General features: G+C 44.7%; 1 protein-coding gene across 2 annotated transcripts; it reads right to left on the reverse strand.

Annotated features, from left to right (window-relative positions):
* Window positions 1-276: 276 nt before the first annotated feature.
* On the reverse strand, window positions 277-12,973 carry LOC101121718 (small ribosomal subunit protein eS4, X isoform). 2 transcript variants are annotated; one of them, XM_015102683.4, is made up of 2 exons: window positions 12,761-12,973; window positions 277-1,169 (listed from the first exon to the last, which is right to left on the reverse strand). In XM_015102683.4, the coding sequence occupies exon 2, from the start codon at window positions 1,165-1,167 to the stop codon at window positions 376-378; it is 792 nt and encodes a 263-aa protein (XP_014958169.2). In that variant the 5' UTR covers window positions 1,168-1,169; window positions 12,761-12,973; the 3' UTR covers window positions 277-375. The 2 variants fall into 2 exon arrangements, with proteins under 2 accessions (XP_014958169.2, XP_004018833.2); XM_004018784.6 differs by having other exon boundaries at window positions 277-1,174.
* Between the last annotated feature and the right edge of the window lie 10,644 nt (window positions 12,974-23,617).

Genomic DNA, 23,617 nt, shown 5'->3' on the forward strand with positions numbered 1-23,617 from the left:
CAGATAATGTATGAGTAGCCAGAAAGGAAAACTGCTTTATGCCTGAGGCTGGTCCTAACTCTGTTATAGGGACAAAAGAAGATGGAGAAAGTAACTAAGGCTAGACACTGGGTTAAATCACATGCTGGTGTTGCTAACCTACAGAGTATAATTTGGCCTTATCAAAATTAAAAATGCACTCACTTTTTGACCCAGCAATTCCACTTCTAGGAGCTTATTCCACAGATGGAGGCTCACACATTTGAAATGACACACATACAGTGTTGGTCACAGTACTATTGTTGGCAGCAGATTAGAAACAACTTTATTTTTTTATGTGCTATTATCTTTAACTAAGTACAAAGACTTTTCCAATCATGTTACATAGAGATCATTTTATCCACTGCTCTGTTTGGCTGCCAGCCTCTTGTCTCTCTCCTCAGCAATGGTAAGGCGAATACCCTTTCCACGGGGAAGAGAGATCCATGGCTTGTTGCCTTTGCCAATAACGAAAATGTTGGAGAGCCGGGTGGCAAAGCTGTTGCCGTTGGCATCTTTCACATGAACTACATCAAAAGAGCCTGGATGTCTCTCCCGGTTGGTAATCACACCAATTCTTCCCAGGTTAGCACCACCAGTCACCATGCACAGGTTACCAGTGTCAAACTTGATGAAATCAGTAATCTTGCCCGTCTCCAGATCAATCTGAATGGTGTCATTCACCTTGATGAGGGGATCAGGGTAACGGATGGTGCGAGCATCATGGGTCACCAGATGAGGGATTCCTTTTGTTCCCACGAAGATCTTTCTCACTTTGCACAACTTATACTTGGCCTCCTCAGGTGTAATACGATGAACAGCAAAGCGACCCTTGGTGTCATAGATTAAACGAAAATTCTCTCCAATCTTATCAATGCTGATGACATCCATAAAACCAGCAGGGTAGGTTACATCAGTGCGGACTTTGCCATCGATCTTAATGAAACGCTGCATGCAAATCTTCTTCACTTCATCTCCTGTTAGGGCATACTTAAGTCTGTTTCTTAGGAAAATGATGAGAGGGAGACATTCCCTCAGCTTGTGGGGACCGGTAGATGGACGAGGGGCAAACACGCCGGTCAGCTTATCCAGCATCCAGTGCTTTGGAGCTGCTACACGTTTCAGGTGCTTCTTGGGACCCCGAGCCATAGCTGCACTGCACACAAAGAGACGAAAATAACCTGAATATTCACTGATGGGGCCTAATTTCTAAAAAACATTTTTAAAAAACTGAGGTATAGATGATATACAGTATTATATAAGTTTCAGGTGTACAACACAGTAGCTCACAATTTTTAAAGGTTATATTCCATCTATAGTTATAAAATATTGGTGATATTCTATTTTACTATACATTCTTGTAGCATATTTACATTATACATAGTAGTTTGTACTCATTCCCCTATCTTGCCTTTCCCCTCATGGGATCTAGTTTGATACGTTATGCTACCCTACATGAAGCAGAATCTTATGTGGTATATAAAAAAAATTGAGGAAACTCTGTTTGAATATAAATAGGAAAAACTCTAAGATATACTGTTGAGTTTTAGAAAGTGAGTGTGCATAGTTCATTATTTTTTATGTAAAAAATGGAAAGATGAGGAAAGAATATATTTAAGTATAATGTATTTTACATATGCACATAAGGGTGCTTCAGGAGGAGGGTCCACAAGGAACAGGTAACAGTGGGTGCTATGGGAGGAAAAATAGGCAAATGAAAAATAAGTGGGGAAAAAACGTTTCTATAGTATCCTAATTTTTTTAATACCGTACTGTATAAATGTGTTACATACTAAAAAGACAAAAATGAAGTTAATGTAAAGACTATGGGGCAACATGGGGAAATGAGATTAAGATAGGTTGGAAAAAAAGAAAAAAAAAACTGTATTTTTAGTAGGACCACAGCTATGTAAAAAAACTGCATGTTAGAGTTGCCCCGCTGATCTACTGGTTACGAATTCACCTGCCAATGCAAGGGACACGGGTTCGATCCCTGGTCCAGAAGATCCCACGAGCTGTGGAGCAGCTAGGCCCATGTGCCACAACTACCGAGCCCCTAAGCTGCAACGACTGAAAGCCCACACACCTACAGCCTATGCTCTACAATAAGAGAAGCCACCACGAGAGGCCCGAGTACTGCAGCGAAGAATAGCCCGTGTTCGCTGCAACTAGAGAAAGTCCACATACAGCAACGAAGACCAAGCACAGCCAAAAACAAACAAGCAAAAACAAATAAATCTTTTTTAAAAACTCATGTTAAAATTTCCATATGTAGAAGGGATATTCTGGGCAATTTTTATTTCCTATTTGCTAATTTTTTCCATAAATTTCTGTAAATAAACATATTTATTAGGAAAAAAATTAGTAACAAAAACAACATATATACTAACAGAATGGAATATTCAGTATAGCTGCAGTTATGAAAAAAACATTGAAAGAAACTGCAAGAAGGGATTTCCCTGGTGATCTAGCGGTTAAGACTGCTTTGGCAATGCAGGCTGTGGGGACTGGATCCTTGGTTGGGGAACTAAGATCCCACATGCCATGTAGTGCAGTTGAAATTAAATTTTTTTTTAAGTGTCTCTTTCTGGGACTTCCCTGATGGCCCAGTGACTAAGATTCCACACTCCCAATGCAGGGTTCCTGGGTTCAATCCCTGGTTAGGGAACTAGATCCTACACACAGCAACTAAGAGTTCAAATAACTCAACCAAAGAGACTGCAGGCCGCAATTAAGACCAAGTGCAGCCAAATAAATAAATGAATAAATCCTAAAAAAAAGAAAGTGGGCAAAATGTTCACAGTGGTTGTCTCTGGGTGTGAGATACTAGGTAATGTTTAAAATATTACAATATTTTGTATTACTTTCATGATGGATGGATGGAAGGAAGGTAGAAAGGAAGGAAAGCTAGGCAAAGAGAATTATTCAAAATAACAGTTGTGTTAGGGCAGTAAGGTTATGGATCATTTTTGTTGCTTTGTTCAGCTTTCCAAACATTCCATTATTAGTTTTGCTGTTTTATTAGTGAGAATAAAACTCTCATTGCAGCAGAGTGGGATTCTACTCCCCGAAGTCCTGCTTATTTGCAATGGTGACACACTGCTGAGGAAAAAGGGTGAAACATCAGAGACCTAAGTCCTTAAACTGACTTAGCTGGCAAACATTTATGAAGCCCTGACTGCTAGGTTTGCTGTTGGAGAGTAAAGTATTCTAGGAAAGTATGTATACTTCATGCAGAGATGGAAGGAGAATTCTTAAGGAGGTCTGAGCAGAAAAGCCTTGTAAGATCAGGCCCTGTTAGGCAGTGATCAACTTTGTCAATGGACAAAATTAGGCCTGTGCAAGCAGGGAGTGTAAGATTCATCCATCTAAACACGTCCATTCCAGGATTCAGAGCCCCACTCTTTCCTTGCTGGCTGCAGCCATGCATGGTCTCTCTTGTATCTACCACCTTTATACCAAACCCTCGGGCTGATTATCAAAGCCATGGTTATTAGCTATGATTATCAGTCAAAGCTATGGTTTTTCCAGTAGTCATGTATGGATGTCAGAGTTGGACTATAAAGAAAGCTGAGCACCGAAGAATTGATGCTTTTGAGCTGTGGTGCTGGAGAAGACTCTTGAGAGTCCCTTGGACTGCAAAGAGGTCCAACCAGTCCATCCTAAAGGAAATCTGTCCTGAATATTCACTGGAAGGACTGATGCTGAAGCTGAAGCTCCAATCCTTTGGCCACCTGATACAAAGAACTGACTCATTTGAAAAGACGCTGATGCTGGGAAAGACTGAAGGCGGGAGAAGGGGCTGACAGAGGATGAGATGGTTGGATGGCATCACCGACTCAACTGACATTAGTTTGAATAAACTCCTGGAGTTGGTGATGGACAGGGAGGCCTGGTGTGCTCTAGTCCATGGGGTTGCAAAGAGTCGGACACACCTGAGTGACTGAACTGAACTGAAGGGTTCAACTCTCACTGGTCCTCACCTGTCTTGCCATGATGAGCACATGTCCACTCATGATCTTGGAGGAAGGACACTGTTTAGCATTACTAAGCAAACAGCTCAAGAAAGGTTTTGGTCATCCTAACTCAGACACCTGGGTTCTGATTCTGCTATTAACCACCTATGAGACCTTGGACAAGTAATTCCACCTTTATGAGCCTCAGTCTCATCTGTAAAATGGGGAAAATCTCCATGATAATGAATAATATTTGCCCTGATCACCTCCCAGAGTTTTGGTGAGGATCAGGTGATACGGTGTTTATGAAAAGCACTTTAGGACCTCCCTGTTGGTCCAGCGGTTAAGAATCCACCTGCCAAGTGCAGCTGACACACATTCGACCCCTGGTCCGGGAAGATCCCACATGTTGCAGGGCAACTAAGCCCATGCGCCACAACTACCGAGCCCACGTGCCCTAGAGACCATGCTCAGCAACAAGAGAAGCCAGCACAATGAGAAGTCCCCGAACTGCAATGAAGACCTAGTGCAGCCAAAAATAAATAATTTTTTAAAAAATCACTTTAAATGTATAAAGGATATCCAGCTGATTGATACACAACATGTAGTATATTAAATACAATGGAATACTATTTAATCTTTATGCTCAGTGAAAGAAGCCAGAGGCCACATATCACATGCTTCCACTTCCATGAACTCTCCAGAACAGGCAAATGCACAAAGGCAGAAGGCAGATTAGTGGTTGCTGGCAGCTGGGGGTTAGGAACAAAGGGACAGTGACTACTTAATAGGTACAGGGTTTCTTTTGAGGTGAGGAAACTCAGGAACTAGACAGTGGTGTTGGCTGCAGAACATTGTAGAGTGTACTACATACCACTGAGTTGCATACTTTAAATGGTTAAAATGATTTTATATGTTCTTTACTACAATTTAAAAAACAGTATAAACGATGGTTCAAATCTGAGATTATTATGATTATTTCTACAATCAATAATCAAAGGCATTAGATGTTCAGAATTTCAGAGTTCTTCATCTGTACTAGCGAAGAGCAAGAAGTGACCAGAAAAAAGAAGGAAATCCCTCTCAGAAAGAGGACAGAGCCCCAGGGACACGAACCCTTGGCCCAGAAGTGTGACCACTGGAGAAAACCAGAATGCCAAGGCCAGAGAAGCACACTGACCTGTTTTCTTATAACCATCTATGTGGACCCACTCTTTAATTGGTTGGCTATGTGATTCCTCCAGGAAGATGTAATTCCCAGCCTCTTGCTCCCAAACTGTTTCCCAGCAAGACTAGAAGAGCATGTTCTGGTTCTTGCCCTGGAGGCAAAGGGCAACTTCTCAGACCTAAAGGGGCCCTAACCTGATTTAGCTCCTGGGTGACCTCACACCCATAGAAGCTGGGTTTCAAAGCTGAAGAGATTCTTAGATGAAGACTTTTTGATAATGTTGGTGTGATGTTTTGATGACGTTGTGACATCATTGAGAGCAGCAATTCATTCACAGGACACTCAGAACACTCAGATGTACAAAGACATTATTTTTCTTCCCCTCATTTAATTTGTCTCATGAGTCCACACCTCATGGAGTGGGAACTGAGAAGGAAGGGGACAACTTGTCCATTAGGCATCTTGGTCTGCCTCCATTTCAACTGCACTTTACAGATAAATATTCAGTCACCTCATTAAAACGACCATTTCTCGCTTCTCCTCCTCCCATGTACCCTGGGGAGGGTCAGTTCTCAGTCTTGCAATCTAGCCTCTCTGCCAGGGTTTCCTAAACTTCTAGGACAAGAGTAACTGGGCACCAGCTTAAATAAACATCCCTTCAGAGGCTCCTACCCTTGGAGATTCCTAGCCATCAAGTAATTTGGGATGTGACCCAGGAATCTGAGTCTTGTTCTCTCTCGAGAAATTGCAGAAATACTGCTCTGTGCCATATACTAAGTTCTCTGTAGCCTGGATTAAGTAACCTCCTTAATGATCAAGTCCTCCAGGCTGACATAAAGGAGCAGGAGCTTAAAACATTTATAAAATCATTTCTTTCTCCCCATAACCTGGCTTTCAAGATCACTGTCTTACAAGGAGGTCCCCACCATCATCAAAAAAGGGAAACCTGTTAATTGAAGGAGTGCCATGACTTTTTTGTACAAATTTGTATCTGTTCCTCTTTAGACACTCCAGAAATCTACTGATTCTGGCCTGAGGAGTCCCAGGGGTCACATGATTAATAGAGCTACACTTTCAAAAATATATTTTAAAATCCCCATCCCTAACAATAATATCTACCATTCATCAAGAACTTACTATGTACAAGGTGGTGTGCTGCATGCCCTCGTGGTTTGCCTTCTTCGATCTTCAGAACAACCTTATACGGTAACTATCCCCAGTTTACAGATAAGGAAACTGGTGTATAGAGGCTAAACAACTTACTCAGGGTCACACTGCTAATAGTGGAAGAGACAGGATTTGAACTAATGTTTTGGAAAAGGTGATGGCATCCCACTCCAGTACTCTTGCCTGGAAAATCCCATGGATGGAGGAGCCTGGTGGGCTGCAGTCCATGGGGTCGCGAAGAGCTGGACACAACTAAGTGACTTCACTTTCACTTTGGGTAATTCTGAGGGTTCTTTTTAATCACTAAGATACTCCTTTCCTATTTGAGTTTGAGGCCTCTTGGAAACTGGTCCAACCATTCTATTTTACCTGTGTGGAGAATCAGGATGAGAGAGGGAAAGTGACTTGCCCAAGGACACGGTGCTAGGCAGCAGCAAGGCTGGGAATGGACCTCAGGCCTGGAACTCCTGATCCAGAGCCCCTTCCCTCAAGCTCCGTGCCTCTGTTCTCGCATTAGACGTGCAACACACATAGTTCAGTAATTGCCACTGTACAGTGTTGAACCACCTGAGGAGAGTGAGAGTCTTCATGGAACTGAGATCTGCTTGATAGTTTCACAATTTCTATTATGTTCTTAAAATGAGAGGGGCCTATCCAAAAGCTTCAGTGCTATTTCGCTGTGCATTTTCTATTCACTGATTTCTAAAGTGCACATCTACTGGTTCCAGAAATCTGGTCATTTTTAGAAAAAGGTATAGTCAGTGGCTCCATCAGGGTAGCTCTGGACTCATAAAGGCCTGTTTCACCTTTGCAAGGTGTGAAGCCCTGAGGCAGGGAACTCCTTTGAGGTTGTGAGTAACTGAAGTGAGAAAACTTTTGACCTCTAGCCACAGGATCTTTGTCCCAAACCTGGAAGGGGAGCTCCGACTTCCAAGTGGAGGAAGAAAGGGAGTTCACACTTACTGAATGGCTGTGATGAGGCACGAGTTAGGTAATTCCCACCCTTGCCCAGCACGGCTGTGCTATTATTCCCATTTTACAGATGAAGAAATCAAGGGTCAAAGATGGTAATTTGCCTGAGGTCTCACAGCTTTTATATTAGTTGACCTAGAACTTGAACTATTGTACTCTGGGGTCTCTATGTAGGACACCATGGACCCATCTAGGGTGAAATGACACCTGCAGATGTTATCAGGGCCTGCAGGTCTCACCATCTGCTGCCAGACATAATTCTTCCTCCTCCTCCCTCTTCTTGATCCTCTTCTAGGCTGCCAGTTCCTGATTATGTGCTACTCTCATCTGGTCATGCTTATCTCATCTCAGATTTCATTTTCTGGCCAGGAGTTAACAGCCTTAACGAGGAGCTGCTCTAGAGGTCAGTCACTACATGCCCACCCACTCTTTCTGGGGGACTCTTTACCTCAAAACTGCAGCTGTCTTCCTTGAGATGGACACCTGACCAAAGTTAGTTTAGGTGTAATTAGCCCAGATGCTTGTGGGACCTTACTTAGCAAAGAGGAGCTGTTTTCATCAGATGTTTTTTCAAGAAATGGAAACTGGGCACTGAATCAGTAACAGCACTTGAATTATAAAGATTGAGATTAGAAAGGGGACTACAAAGTGGGGAAGGGTTATGATGAACCACTTCTGAAATGAGAATATATAATGAGGAAAGAATACAGTACACGTGCAGAGAGTGGTAGAAATTACAAACATACATATGTCTGTATATACAAAAGCTATATTTGTTTATATATTATGTATACATATATTTTATATATGTAAAAACAGCTGCAGTTTCCATGCTGTATAGCAGTTTCTGTTCTGGGGTTCCTATAAGCCCCTGTGTCGCTTCATTAAATCCTCCTTTCCTGAAGTAAATTGAACGGGTTCTTTTTTCCTTCCTTGAAACCAAAGAAGTTTTGTTTGGAGCAGGGACAGACTTAAAATAATTTACAAGGTTTAACTTCCTTAAAATTGGCAAAGGACACCTCTGGGTTAAGAGCTCCCAGGTGGCTCCAAGCCACATGGAACAACTTTTAAGCTGTGAGTAGAAAGTAGTCACATTGTTTTCCAGTTATATATTGCTGTGAATGATACCATCCCAAACTCAGAGAGAGCTTAAAACCATCACTCTTTGGCTTATTAAATTCATAATTTGGATTATTTGCAGGATCAGCAGGGACAGCTTGTTTCTGCTCCACCTGGTCTCAACTAGGGTGGCTTGAAGGCTAGGGCTGGACTGGCCTGAAAGCTCATTCGCTCACTCATTTATCCACAAAGCTGGAGATTAGTGCTGGCTGCTAAATGGAGCCTCAGCTGGGGTTCTATCAGACACCTACATGGGGCCTTTCCCTGTGGTTTCTCCCCGTCCTTGTGGCATAGTGATTAAGGTTCCAAGAACAAGCATTCCGAGAGGTGGAAGCTATATCATCTTTTTATAACCTTGGAAGTTACACAGCACCATGGACATACTCAGATTCAAGAGGGGAAAGCCTACATGATGTCAACATTACACAGTAAGAAGAACATGCTGGATGTACTGTACCATGGTGCTCATTTTCAGAAAATAAAATCTGTCAGATATAGCTAATGAGCTATATATATTAGGAGGATGGAGAAAGCCTGTGACCCATATCCAGACAAATGCACATTAAATCAGCAGCAGAGTAAGAGCTTCAATAAAACTGCTGCTGCAGTGAGACAGGATTATAATAAGCAGAAAGAGGTATAAAATACAGCATGTGGAAACATTTAATATTAGGGCAAACAGCACAGAAGATCTCAGTAACCCCGGGGAGTCTCACTACCTAAAAGCACACTAATGTTGAACTCACCAGTTAAGAAGGCAGGGGGATGGGGTGATATACTTTGGAATAATTTATATCAAAAATCATTAAAATGTTTTGGTTTTTAAGTGGATAACTTCAGTAACAGATTAACTTTCTTCTGGGATGTCAGATAAATATCACTACAGTATCCTAAAATTATTTTATACTTTATTTTTCAGTAAGAGCAATCTACCTTATAATTCTCTTGGAGATACTCCATCATCTCCTAGCCTTCACTGCTGTGCAAGAGAAGCCTGCTGTTATTCCACAGTTCCTTTTTAAGTCATCTGTTTTACTTCCCTGCTTGCATTTAGGATAGGATTTTTTGTCTTTGGTGTACTGTATTTGCTTTTACATTTATGTTTACCTGTGGAATTACAAAAATTCCGCTCAGTTAAATATTGTTCTCCAATCTGATGATACATGTTGCATAATAAAGAATTTATCTGGTCTTTGTCCTAGGTTCTGGGAAGGGAGCTTCTGAACCCTTCCTGATTTTCCTGAGAGATAGGGTGTCTCTGTTAACCATGGTGGGGCTCTCAGATCACACCTGAATTTATGTTAATGAGTGCCTCAGGATGGGGGGTGGTTACATCAGAAAGACCAATAATGTGATTAAAGGATTGGGGATTTGAGTCATGTGATATTAGCCCAACTTTCTCCAGGAAGAGGAGGGTGGCTGGAGACTGAATTCAGTCAATCATGCAGATATAATGAAATCCCAATGAAACTCTGAACACTCAAAGTTTGGTTGAGTCTTCCAGATGAATAGATCAGTGTCCTGTGAAGGCGACACATTGGATTCCTCAAGGAGGGGCTTGGGAGGCTCATGCTTAGGGCTCTCCCAGACCTCCTCCTGTATGTCTCTTTATTTCGCTGATTTTGACTTGAATCCTTTGTAACAAAACTAATGTATCCTTTGTAACAAAACTAATCATAAAGCCTAGCACTTTCCCAAGTTCTATAAATCACCTTAGCAAATCAAGACACCTGAAAAGGTCATGGGAACCCCTGAATTTGTAGGTCAGAAGCAAGCAGGGCCTGGGAACCCTTGAACCTGCAGCTGGTATAGGTGGAACAGGGCAGTCTTATTAGGGACTGTACCCTTAACCTATGGAGGCTGCACTAACTCTGGGTTACTGACAGAATTGCACCACAGTATTATACACAGATTTCTTCACTCTGGAGAAATTTCAGTGTTAGACACACATGCTCAGTAAGTACTACACAGGATTATTGAAAAACCTGTAATGATTCCCTAGTACCTTTTGTTTCAAGAGGAGAAAACTGTGGTCCCTCTTTCTGACATCAAAGACATGCCACTAACTACAGGAGAAAAAAGTCATACCTTTGATATCAAAATAAAACAGTATGAAATAGAGGCAGTGTGGTAGCTGGCATTACTATTCCTTTAGTGTCAATTATTGGTGCTCTGTCCACATTTCCTTAAATCTTTTCAGGTTCTGTTCCCTCTCCTGACTTCTGTGTGACCTTGTTTCTAAGAGCCATGCACCCGTGATTCTTTTCGAAGGACTGGTCCAGGGCTACTGGAACTGCTTCATCCATATTCAGAAAGCAAAACGTGCCCTTAGAGCAGTCCTTAACTGATGACTCACAGCTGTGGAAATATGAAAGTCCAGCTCTCCTGCCTTGAGTTGGGATAAACTCTGGGTATAATTTATACCCAGAACCCCCTTTGGATAAGGCTCAGCCCAGGACTTGGCCCGAAATTATACCCTTACTTAGCTTTGCCTCCTTCCCTGTCCTGCTCCTCCACTCCTTTTCTGGATTCTCCTAGGAACACTTCCTTAATAGAGCACTCTAATCCCTGACTCAGGGTCTGCTTCTGGGAACCTAACCTAAAACAGTTCCCAGTTATTCACTACCCAGAAGGTTGCCACGTGACTTGCAGCGCCTAGGGAGACGGGGATTCTATTTCTCATCCCCCTCCCAGTCAAGCTTGGCCACGTGATATGCTTTGACCAATGGAATGTGACAAGAAGTATGCCACGTATTACTTGAATCTAAGAATCACTGCATGGTGCTAGAATTGTTTTTTTTCTCTGGGGCCAAGATAGGAGCTGCTCCTTCAGCCTGGGTTCCAGAATAAGACGTGTGAAGCAGAATCACATCTGACACATAGGCAACATGTAAAAATGTGAGCAAGAATAAACCGTCTTTACTGTAAAACACCGAAATTTGGAAGTTATTACTGCAGCATAACCTAACGTATATAATACAGTGTAGTTAAAATCATGTTTTCTTGAGTTAAGATAGCTTGAGGTCAAAGCCAAACTCTGCCACTTACTATCTGTATAACCTCAGCCAAGTTACTCAGCCTCTCTCAGCCTCAGTTTCTCCATCTGTAAAATAGGGATGGCAATGATATCTATGCCATAAGGTTGCTGTGGGGATCAAATGAGTTAACACATATAAAGTACTTCAAATAGTGCTGATAAATGCTTAACACTAACTAAAGTGAACTATTAATTATGAACTGTGACAGCACATCCCCAAGTTTTCAATGTTTTCTCCCACAACCACTGAACTTGTTGGTTGCCTCCCCAGCATCCATTCTACTCTTTCCTCAGTCTCAGTGTTTGGGGATCTATGTGGTTCTGAACTGATTTCACTTGGCCTAAGATAAATCAACCAACCAACAGCGTTCCGCTAAACTGGATCCCAGGAGGGCAAGGAGGGAAGCCAATTTCCATAGTGTAAATACTCCCTCCATGGCCAATTTCAAGCTACCAATGGTTTAACAACTCTCTTGCAAAATCCTTGAATATTTAACAATCTCCTGGAGAGCCAGCTCCCATATGCCACCCCTCTAGCCATAATACATAAGTATAAGCTACAATCAGTGAAAATCTCAGGGTTTCTGAAACACAAAATATAAAAGCTTTCCAAGAATTTCTTGGTGGTCCAGTGGTTAGGATACCCTGCTTCCACTGCAGGCAGTGTGGGTTCGATCCCTGGTCTGGGAACTAAGATCCTGCACGACACACCCCTCCCCCTAGCCGCCCCAAAAAGAAAAAAAAGCTTTCTAAAATGCATTAGGATGAACATATGAAATTGCCAACATTTAACTAGTTTTGATTTACATAAAAGGTAATTTCATATGATTCGGCCTAATAGATCAAATACATAGGAAGATATGGCAGAAGAAAGAGGAGGAAGGAATAAAGGATGGAAGGAGGAAGACGCCACCGGAAGCACATCTGAAGAATGACCACGTGGAACTTAAAAACTGATGTTAATCCTTCACTCCACAACGCGTATTGAACATAACTTTGGACAATTACCTTCTTCATTATTTAATTGCACACCCTCTGGGAAGTATCATATTATACCATACGAGCTTATCTAATACCTCCATTCTTCCAACTTCGTTTTCATTGCACTAACCGATGATTCCCTCCCTTTTCAGCAAGTGCGAGAAATTCAGAAAGGTCTGAGGAGAGATTTCTGGTTATCTTTCGACAGGTTTCGGGGGAAACGCACGCTATTCGTTATCCCGCGGCCCTTTTTCTCGTCATAAATTCTCTCGCGCCAAGTCTGGGATTCAGGGGCCTAAGCCGGTATGGCTCCTTCCCTTCTTGGAGCTTGAGGTAACTCACCTGTGCGGTGGGGATTAGAAGGTCCCTCAGAGGCTGGCCGTATCGATTAAAGGAGAAAACAGACGTGCTGGGTACGGCGCTTGGTCGGAGCCGGCGAGTTGGACAATATAAACTCCACGCGGCTTTCAAAGGGCAGCCCCCAGCAGGCGACGGAAGAGACTGCTCCGGTAACGGCGCGCGCAACCGACTCAGCCGCTTCCCCGTGGCCTCTGCGGTGGGCGTGGCCCCGCTTCCCAGAATGCCTCGCAGGCGGGTCCGGAAGTGCGGGCCCGGAAGTGCGAGTCCGGCCGGGGCGAGGTCTGGCAATGGGACTCCATCCTCTTCCTCACTGCGGAAGTGGCCGCGGTGCTCTTGGCTTCCTGCCACCGCCTAACGCCCACCCCACACAAGCAACATCTACAGTGGACGCTGCACAACCGCCACTGATACACCTCCGCACACAACACCCTCTGGTTTCTGTCCACACAGGAATCACACTGCCATACATGGGAGAGAGCGCAGCTTCTCAGAGCCTGCGCAGAGCACCATGCACTGCATCTACACAGGAACTGCACGTCTGAACCCCTACACCGGGTGCAGACCTGCCAGGGTACACCCAGCCTTCACTCTGCTTGCCAAAGGCTTGTGTGCATCCCGTAGCACACTAAGCACAGCACACACAACACACACACAGGGCACCACCTCCACATGTGAAGACTGCAAACACCGTGTGTTTTGAGTCGTTCTCAACCCCACGTGGAGTTCAATTTCACACACACACACACACACACAATCCAAGTGACACGCATACCTTGCACACTACAGTTCAGTTCAGTCGCTCAGTCGTGTCCGACTCTTTGCGACCCCGTGAATCGCAGCACGCCAGGCCTCCCTGTCCATCACCATCTCCCGGAGTTCACTCAGACTCATGTCCATCGAGTCCGTGATGCTATCCAGCCATCTCATCCTCGGTCGGCCCCTTCTCCTCCTGCCCCCAATCCCTCCCAGCATCAGAGTCTTTGCCAATGAGTCACCTCTTCGCATGAGGTGGCCAAAGTACTGGAGTTTCAGCTTTAGCATCATTCCTTTCAAAGAAATCCCAGGGTTGATCTCCTTCAGAATGGACTGGTTGGATCTCCTTGCGGCCCAAGGGACTCTCAAGAGTCTTCTCCAACACCACAGTTCAAAAGCATCAATTCTTTGGCACTCAGCCTTCTTCACAGTCCAACGCTCACATCCATACATGACCACAGGAAAAACCATAGCCTTGACTAGACGGACCTTAGTGGGCAAAGTAATGTCTCTGCTTTTGAATATACTGTCTAGATTGGTCATAACTTTTCTTCCAAGGAGTAAGTGTCGTTTAATTTCATGGCTGCAGTCACCATCTGCAGTGATTTTGGAGCCCCCCAAAATAAAGTCTGACACTGTTTCCACTGTTTCCCCATCTATTTCCCATGAAGTGATGGGACCAGATGCCATGATCTTCGTTTTCTGAATGTTGAGCTTTAAGCCAACTTTTTCACTCTCCTCTTTCACTTTCATCAAAAGGCTTTTTAGCTCCTCTTCACTTTCTGCCATAAGGGTGGTGTCATCTGCATATCTGAGGTTATTGATATTTCTCCCGGCAATCTTGATTCCAGCTTGTGTTTCTTCCAGTCCAGTGTTTCTCATGATGTACTCTGCATACAAGTTAATAAGCAGGGTGACAATATACAGCCTTGATGTACTCCTTTTCCTATTTGGAACCAGTCTGTTGTTCCATGTCCAGTTCTAACTGTTGCTTCCTGACCTGCATACAGATTTCTCAAGAGGTAGGTTAGGTGGTCTGGTATTCCCATCTCTTTCAGAATTTTCCACAGTTTATTGTGATCCACACAGTCAAAGGCTTTGGCATAGTCAATAAAGCAGAAATAGATGTTTTTCTGGAACTCTCTTGCTTTTTCCATGATCCAGCGGATGTTGGCAATTTGATCTCTGGTTCCTCTGCCTTTTCTAAAACCAGCTTGAACATCAGGGAGTTTGCGGTTCACGTATTGCTGAAGCCTGGCTTGGAGAATTTTGAGCATGACTTTACTAGGATGTGAGATGAGTGCAATTGTGCGGTAATTTGAGCATTCTTTTGCATTACCTTTCTTTGGAATTGGAATGAAAACTGACCTTTTCCAGTCCTGTGCCACTGCTGACACCAGACACAAAATATACACTTAAACCCTGGCTGAAAAGAACAATGCGTTTGTCACACAAGTGCTAATATTACCCACACCATGTTAAATACGACATACTATAGAAACCCTGCGCATAATTCACGCATCTTACAGACACGCACACATCCTATGATTACACACTCAGCAACATTTATTCAACACACAAAACCCCAAGGTACCAACAGATCCACGCTACGTTTGTGCACAAATATGAATAATCACACGTATCCACACCTCAGCAGGCTGGACAGGTATACACTCCACCCCAGACACGCCCAACCCCTGGTACACCTGTGGTACCCAGCCGTCTCTCTGTGCTTGGGATTGGTCTGATTTTAACACTGAAAGTCCTAAGTCCCAGGAAATGCCTCGCATGGGGGTGGGGTCGGGGGAGGGAGGAGCGGGGAATCCGTGATGGTAGTCACCCTACACACTGTTCAAATGAATCAGGCTTGGACCTTCAATTAGAACCAGTGATAAAATCAGGCTGCTTCGGGGTCAAAGAGATAAGGGGCTGCAGTGGCCCAGATCTAAAGAAGCTCGGGAGTGGTTCCTGTTTGCAGCCACTACTATCCCTCGTCTACAAAAGGAATGCAGCTAAGGAGGAAATGCCCTAAAAACAAAGTTGTTATCAGCACCTTCCAAAAAAAGGAAAGAGGCAGAGAGTCCTAAGCACACTAACTTGGAGGTTTTACCCGTGGCAAAACGGTTTTTACTGAGCTTACCTCGTTTGATCCTTACACAAAACTATGAGGTAGGTAAGGTAGATGCTATTATGCCAAGATGCCAAAAAGCACAGGCACCTGTTTGTGGTCACTTAGCACAGGTCAGGCAGAGCAAGTTTGAAAGAAGTCCTGTCCTGGTCATCCAACTCAGGCTTCCTGCTCCTGCCAGCTGTCTGCACAGTCCCCCCACTCCCCCCCCCATCCTGAGACACAGCGGCTAGAATCAAGAAGCCACCTGTCTTGAGCCACCACTTTCAAAAGTCTTTCATTCCATCCCATTAGGGCAAAGTGCCCAGGCTGCCCCACCCTCAGGGTGGATTAGGCCTCCACCTCCCTGTTGGGGTTTAAAGTACATCAAAAGAGATCCTTGCCTCAGAATATCTTTCACAGCCCTGGTCTGGTGGCTGGAAATCAAACACCAGGAGAGATCCCCCCTGCCCCTTTAGGTAAAGGCGTTGCATCTTGATGACTCCTGCTCAGAATGCCTGCGAGCGACTCCCACACTGCAGCCTCTAGCATCTTGGCTGGCATCGTCTCCTGTGTCACTCAGCACATTGCAACAGACATTGCTTAATGCCGGCTTGTTGATGGAACTGGATGTCTCTAGCAAGTTCTGTGGGAATGGGGCACAGGATAGCAAAAGTTTGATCGTGGATGAGGGAGGGTATGAGAAAGGTGATGGTAACTTGGAGAGGAGAAAATAGGAAAACAGAAGTAAGGGGTGTTGGATGGGGACACGCCCTTGGCAGGAACTGAGGAGGAGACCCTGAGTCTAAGAAGGAAGGCAAAGGGATTTCTAGAGATGCCAGGAAGTAGGAGAGGGTCAAGTGTATAAGATGGGCATATGTAGGGGATAGAGAGGTTGGCAGGAGAGGACTGTTTATGAGGAGCCCCCTGGGGAAGGGGCTGTTTGTGGGTGACATTCCCGTTCATTGCTGGCAGCACCCTGAGCAAGTCACTTGAGCACTCACAAATGATTGCTCTGTGGAAGCTGCAGAAGAAAATGTAAAGACGTGGGAAAATGATTGCGATGTATTGATAAGTGAGAAAAAAGGAGGTTACAAAACAGGGCATAGAGTGGGATCCCTATTTTGTAACACTGGCTGGAAAGACACCAAAATGTGAACTGTGGTTGTCTCTGTTGCATGAGGATGACTTGCATTTCTTCTTGGAGCCTTTCTGTATTTTTCGGATTTTCTACAACAGACTTGAAACGCAACTTTTGTATATTCAGGAAGGGTTATTTTACAGAAAAATTCATTGACTGCTCGTTGAGTGCTGATTAGATCCCGAAGTGTTGCACCACTCTTGATGCAGAGAGATGTAAGCCATGGCCACTGCCCTCAGATTACCCTTAAATCCAGTCATGGCACAGTTTGGGTACACTTTGGGGTACAGTTTGGGGCACAAGAATGTGCTCACTGGAACCTGACTGCCTGGGTTCAAGTCCCTCTTATGCAGCTTCCCCGCTGTGTGACCTAGGCAAACGGCTTGACCTTTCTGTGTTTTGGTTGCCTCATCTGTAAAATGGGGCTAGTAATAGTACCTGTAAGGATTAGTTGAGCTGATACATGTGTTCACTTAGAAGAGCAGCTGACACAGGGTAATCATGACCTAAGTGTTAGCTGTTATTGTTATTAGTGGTTAAGAGCTTTACCTCTGGAGCCAGCCTGTCTGGGTTCAAATCCTTGTTCTGTCCCTGTCTGTCTTGAGCAAATGAGTTAATCCCTGTCTCTACTTCAGTTTCCCAATCTTTAAAATGGGGATGAAAAGAGTGATGTCTCATTCATAGAGTTGTTACGAAAACTCACCAAGTGACTATGGACAAGGTACTGAGAATAACATGTGGCACACAGAAAGTGCTCAGTAAGTGTGAGCCTCTGTAATACTAATTATTGCTGTTACCATTATCATATTATTACTACTGGGGGAGTCAGGGATTAGGGCCCCATCAGTTGGAGTGCCCTGTGTAGAGCCAGCAGGGGGAGGGGTCCACGGTGCATGAGACAAGCTGCTCTGGGCACAGCAGGATGGCCCTGTCCATTCTCTCTTGCCTCTCCCATGTTCTCCTCCAGCCCAGGTCATTCTGGTCCTTTACATTTTGAACTGTGGCCCCAGGTGCCACTCCTTGCCAATATGCCACCTCCTCCCTGATCCTTGTTTAGCCACACAGAGGGTGGGTTGATGGTAAGCTAATGAAGGCAAGTTTCCACGACTTTTATTTGCATGGGAAGGGCCCTGGCAGTACTATATTTATAGCTGTGACTTTTTTTTGTAATTATAAAAGACTTCTATCATTGCATAAACTTAAGCCCCACCTGGACCCTCCCTTGGTTTTAGGAAGGGAATTCCTCATTCAGACTTTCAAGTTCCCATCTGCTGAAATCCAGCCCCTTTCTTTACCTGGGTCTGGTCAGAGAGACTTACTCAGGTAGCATTTTCACCCATGTAAGTCTGTTTTCCTTTGTTACTGGTGCACAGTATTTTGTGTCCCCTTTTGCAGCCATAACCTCTACACATCATCATTTGGGCTGGTAATGTCATGAATAAATGAATGAATGAATATAGTCTTGTGCTGTTGTAGTCTCAAGAAAAATGGCTCCGTCCTGGGGTGAAGCAAAGCCCTTGGCAGACAGGAGAAGCTGGAAGGCCTTTTGAATCTATGTGGAACAAGAAGCCTCTGAGATCCCACGGTGGTTGGCAGTTTAGAAACAGGATGACAAGTCTAGTTGGGAAATGTTTTAAATTTGGAGACTTAACCAGGATGAAACTGATGAATGGTCACAGGTCAGGGAGAAAGGAGCCCTAATGTACCTGAATTCTTTATTGAGAGCTTGTGTTCTTACATTTAGGCTTTATTGATACTGCTGTGCTGACCCATTTTATTAAAGATTTGGGTTTTTATTGAAAAACAAATGAAACTGACCAGAGGGGAAGCCTGCTTGTCTCAATGTTTGGCAGGAACTCCCAGTGTCTCTCTGACCTTCTGGATTATACATACATATATTATATATATATATATATGATTTATTTATTTATTTACAGCCTCACCGGGTCTTTGCTGCTATGCATGGCCCATCTCCAGTTGCAGAGTGTGGGGGCTACTCTCTGTTGTAGTGCGTCATCTTCTCACTGCTGTGATTTCCCTTGTTGTGGAGCATGGGCTCTGGGCGTGTGGCCTTCGGTAGTTGCAGCTCGTGGGCTCTAGAATACATGCTCAGCAGTTGTGGTGAACGGGCTCAGTTTTCCTGAGGCATGTGGGATCTTCCAGGACCACGGCTGGAACCCGTGTTCACAGCGCTGGCAGGTGATTCTTTACTGCTAAGCCACCAGGGAAGCCCCTCTGGACTATATTTGAGGGGACTTTTTCAGGTGGTGCTCAGAACTCCCAATTTATCCCACACAAGACACTTCATACTCTCTGGGGTTGTTTTATGTACCCCAGCTTTATCTCTTCTGTGACTGTGAGCTCTCTTTCTATATACATAGAAAGAGAGAGAGGGAAAGAATGAGCGATTGGTTCTGTTTCTTTGGAGAACCCTAAGACAGTAGGTCTGAATATAAGTTGTTTTCTTGCTTGGAAAGCCATTCTTAATGTGAATGACTTTCCATGACGCGTGTGGCTGGACAGGTACAAGAGATCTGGGAGACCTCAGCAGGTTTTGGTGTCTCTCCCTCAACTTCTGAGCAGGCTTGGGCTTAACCCTGCAGTCACAAATAAGCAGTAGGAACGAAGATCTGACTCCTCCTCTGCTCCCAGCCCCCTCCATGTAGTTAGCTACACCTAAAACTATGTGTGTTTATGACAGCAAAAGACTGGACAGAAACAGCTTAAATGTTCCTCCATGGGACAGAGTGTTATACAGCAGTACAAAGGAGCAGGAGGTATTTTCTGCACTGGTGTGGGACAGCGCTAAGATAAACACCAAAACAAAAAGCAGTGAGTCCAACACTGTGTTTCCATTCGGGTGGGTGAAAAGAATATATGCATATTTGCTGACAGGTTCACAACCCCTCATCCACAATTTCAAAATTCAAAAAACTCAGAAAATCAAGGGTTTTTTCCTTCAGTTCAGTTCAGTCGCTCAGTCGTGTCCGACTCTTTGAGACCCCATGAATTGCAGCACCAGGCCTCCCTTTCCATCACCAACTCCCTGAGTTCACTCAAACTCACGTCCATCGAGTCGGTGATGCCATCCAGCCATCTCATCCTCTGGCGTCCCCTTCTCCTCCTGCCCCCAATCCCTCCCAGCATCAGAGTCTTTGCCAATGAGTCAACTCTTCGCATGAGGTGGCCAAAGTACTGGAGTTTCAGCTGTAGCATCATTCCTTCCAAAGAACACCCAGGACTGATCTCCTTTAGAATGGACTGATTGGATCTCCTTGCAGTCCAAGGGACTCTCAAGAGTTCTCCAACACCACAGTTCAAAAGCATCAATTCTTTGGCGCTCAGCTTTCTTCACAGTCCAACTCTCATATCCATACATGACCACAGGAAAAACCGTAGCCTTGACTAGATGGACCTTTGTTGGCAAAGTAATGTCTCTGCTTTTGAATATGCTATCTAGGTTGGTCATAACTTTTCTTCCAAGGAGTACAGGTCTTTTAATTTCATGGCTGCAATTTTTCCTTCAGTTTGTGGCAAATTTATTGGTAGCAAAACCAGAGCTGAAAGGATGTGAGCTGTTTGTAGCTGTTATTTATCTCAGTTAGTGTGAATATCTTATACCTCAGACCTAAGGTAACCCATCATCATGCTTGCCTGTGACTGAGGGATTCCTTGGACGTGAAACTTACAGTATTAAAACTGGGACAAAGGATCATCCTATACAGAGCCTAGATGGATCCTCGAATGGAGGGAAAGTGTCACAAAATACATGGTACATGTACCTCATTACTTGCCTAAAATCCTAGAAGTTCTGCATCTTGAAACGCATTTGTCCCCAAATGTTTTGGATGAAAGACTGTGGACCTGGATGCTCATGAAAGTGAAAGTGTTTCATTCAGTGGCATCGGACTCTTTGCCACTCCCCAGACTGCAGCCCACCAAGCTCCTCTGTTCATGGACTCCAGACAAGAATATTGGAGTGGGTAGCCATGCCCTTCTCCAGGGGATCTTCCTGACCCAAGGATCGAACCTGGGTCTCCTGCATTGCAGGCAGATTCTTTACTACCTGAGCCACCAAGGAAGTCCAGGATGTTCATAGACTATCCCTGGAAGGAGATAGAAACAACCAGCCGCAACCTCTGGAAAGGAAATGGATGGCTTGAGGGCAGGGTTAGGAGGGAATTTTCACTATCATTTTGTATCTTTGGACTGTACTAACTCCTCAGAAAATAAATATAGGGATGCATGGGAAAACAAAACTCTCTACTTTTGACTAAACTACAGATATAATTTTTAAAAATTTTGAGAAGATAAATTACTATGCTGCTGTTATTCTTTACCATCTGAACCACCAGGGAAGTTCAGGATGTTATTGATGCTGTCAGAGAAATATTTGTCTTCCTGATTCTGCTGATTCCAGTGTATCCTGTTCTCACAGCTGTTTGTCTGTTGAGCCCTGATTTGAGAATCAAGAGACTTGATTGTCCTTTTCTGAGCTGAGTGCTAAGAAGGTCTCTCCTGGAGCAGCAGGTGGACCCTTGCTCTAGCTTCAGGAGCACGCTCCACAGCCCCAGGCGATTTTTTTTTTTTCCTGGTTGGTAGTTGTTATTATTATTTTGAGAGAAGAACAATCGTGCAAAGCAAGTAGAAACAGGCTGGGTCAGCTGAAAATACCCACGTGCTCCCGCCTTGGGTCTCCCGGTGATATAATTAGCTGGTTTTATCCCGCGGTGAGTGGGCGGCTTGCTCCCCTGGCAGCCGGCAAGGCCAGAGGATGATGCAACAAAAGGCAAGCCCGGGCAAGGCCGAGCCTGGGCTGTGCCGGCCAAAGATGCTGATGCGATACACGGGTGGGGGTGGGGCGGGAATAGCCGGAGTGGTTCGGAGCTGCAGGCGTCGTGGGGGGGGGGGGGGGACCCGACTGCCTGGGGGGCAAAGCTGGCCTGCTCACTGAGCGTTGCGCTCTCACCCACCTGCCCCTTCAGCCTTTCCCCCCACCTCCACTTAGTGACAGACACTATTCCCAGTTCTCTGATTCTCAACTGAGATGGAAGTTCTGGTGAGAACTTCTAGAGGTAAGAAAGGGGCCCTTGTGCACGGATAGACTAAATCAGGGTTCCTAAAGCTGTGAGGCTGGAGGGCTGGGAGGTTTCAGTTACTGGGGAGGTTTTTCAAACCCCTGTATCCTTGTGTAGCTGGTTTCAGAAAGGGGGCCAGAAATTGGAAATAAGTTTTTAAAAGAATATTTACTTTTTTGTTTTTGGCTGCAAGGAGGTCTTAGTTTCCGCATGTGGGATCTTTGTTGCAGTACAGGCTTAGGTTAAGTGGGATCTTAGTCCCTTACCAGAGATCGGAACCTTAAGCACCAGCTTTTGAAGGTTGATTCTTAACCACTGGACCACCAGGGAAGTCCTGGAAATAGGTTTTAAATTGTGTTTAATTATTATTTTAAATAGAGTTAGCTGTTAATATATTATGAGGAATAGCCTATTTTGCATTCAGGGTTGTACACAGCACAACTCCAGGGGGCGCTGTCCACACAGACTCAGATGGTGCTAATGGTGCCCATGGAGGTAGGTGACACAGCAAACCTGCCCCTCTCCCCAGAGGCAGCCACTTTCATCATTTCTTTTGTCTTCTTCCAGAGAGATTCAGTGTACTTGTAGGATGTGAACATTTTTCAAAAGGGGGTTCCCTTTCCTCCCATTCCTTATGTTGAGAATCCCTGAGCTGGAGGGCAGATGGTCTGAAAGATGGAGTTCGGGTATCTGCAAAGTGATAAAGGAGGAGCTGGCTTTCCCTTAAGTCTCACCGCAGCAGGCCCCCTCTCCCCTACCAGGTCCAGGCTGGGTCCCTGTCAAGGACTATCTGCAGGGACTTCCCTGGTGGTCTGGTAGTTAAGAATTTGCCTCCCAATGCAGGGGACGCTGGTTCGATCCCTGCTTGGGGAGCTGAGATCCCACATGCCGCAGGGCAGCTAAGCCCGTGCACCTCAGTTAGGGAAGGCTTTGTGCAGCAGCATAGTTCCCATGAGCCGCAACCAAGACCTGATGCTGCCAAATAAATAAATATATACATATTTTAAACTACCTGCATTTCAGGCAGTGAACGGCTTTTTCTCAGTAATCCTCCTAGGTCCCCTGGAGATTTTCAGATGGATTTGCTGAGTAGGGAATATTCCTGCATTTCAATCCAGTGATTTCTCAGCAGACTTTGATGTTGTCTAGTCAAAACAAAACAAACCACACTTGTGTACCAGAAGGGGGAAATTGGATCCTGGCGTGTGACCTTATACAAGTCACACAGTCTCTTTGTGTCTTGGTTTCTTCCTCTGGGAAATGAGGAGCATCATGTCTGCCGCCACCCCCCGCCCTTTTTTTTTTCAACCTATCACAAAGGTTGTAAGATCATGGATATGAAAGTACCCATTTTCGAACTTCCCTGAAGGTCCAGTGGTTGAGATGCTGTGCTTCCAATGCAGAGGCATTGAAATGGCAGGCATTTGATTCCTGGTTGGGGAACTGAGATCGCATGTGCCTCGTGGCAAGGCCAAGTTAAAAAATAAAAAATTTTAAACAGTACACGTTTTATAGATGAAGATTTGAGGTCCAAGCTCATGCAGCTCAGAGGTGTTCCTGTTCTCCAAGTGGTCAGGTCCAGAAACTCAGCAGGAAAAAACTCTCTTGCTGGAAGGGAGTGGGAAGAGGAAGGGCTTCTGACCCTCCTTGCTCCTCTGCTGTGGCAGAGACGGCTGGCAGGTCATCATAGATCTGTGCTCCCAGCTGGGGACTACACAGACCCTTAATCTAAGTGGGACCACATGACAAGTTCTTACCAG

This window comes from Ovis aries, chromosome 20, assembly GCF_016772045.2.
Source record: "Ovis aries strain OAR_USU_Benz2616 breed Rambouillet chromosome 20, ARS-UI_Ramb_v3.0, whole genome shotgun sequence".
Taxonomy (NCBI): Eukaryota; Metazoa; Chordata; class Mammalia; order Artiodactyla; family Bovidae; genus Ovis; species Ovis aries.

Bases quoted from the DNA above. Each gene is read 5' to 3' on its own strand.
- LOC101121718 (XM_015102683.4), bottom strand. From the start codon at position 1,167: ATGGCTCGGGGTCCCAAGAAGCACCTGAAACGTGTAGCAGCTCCAAAG.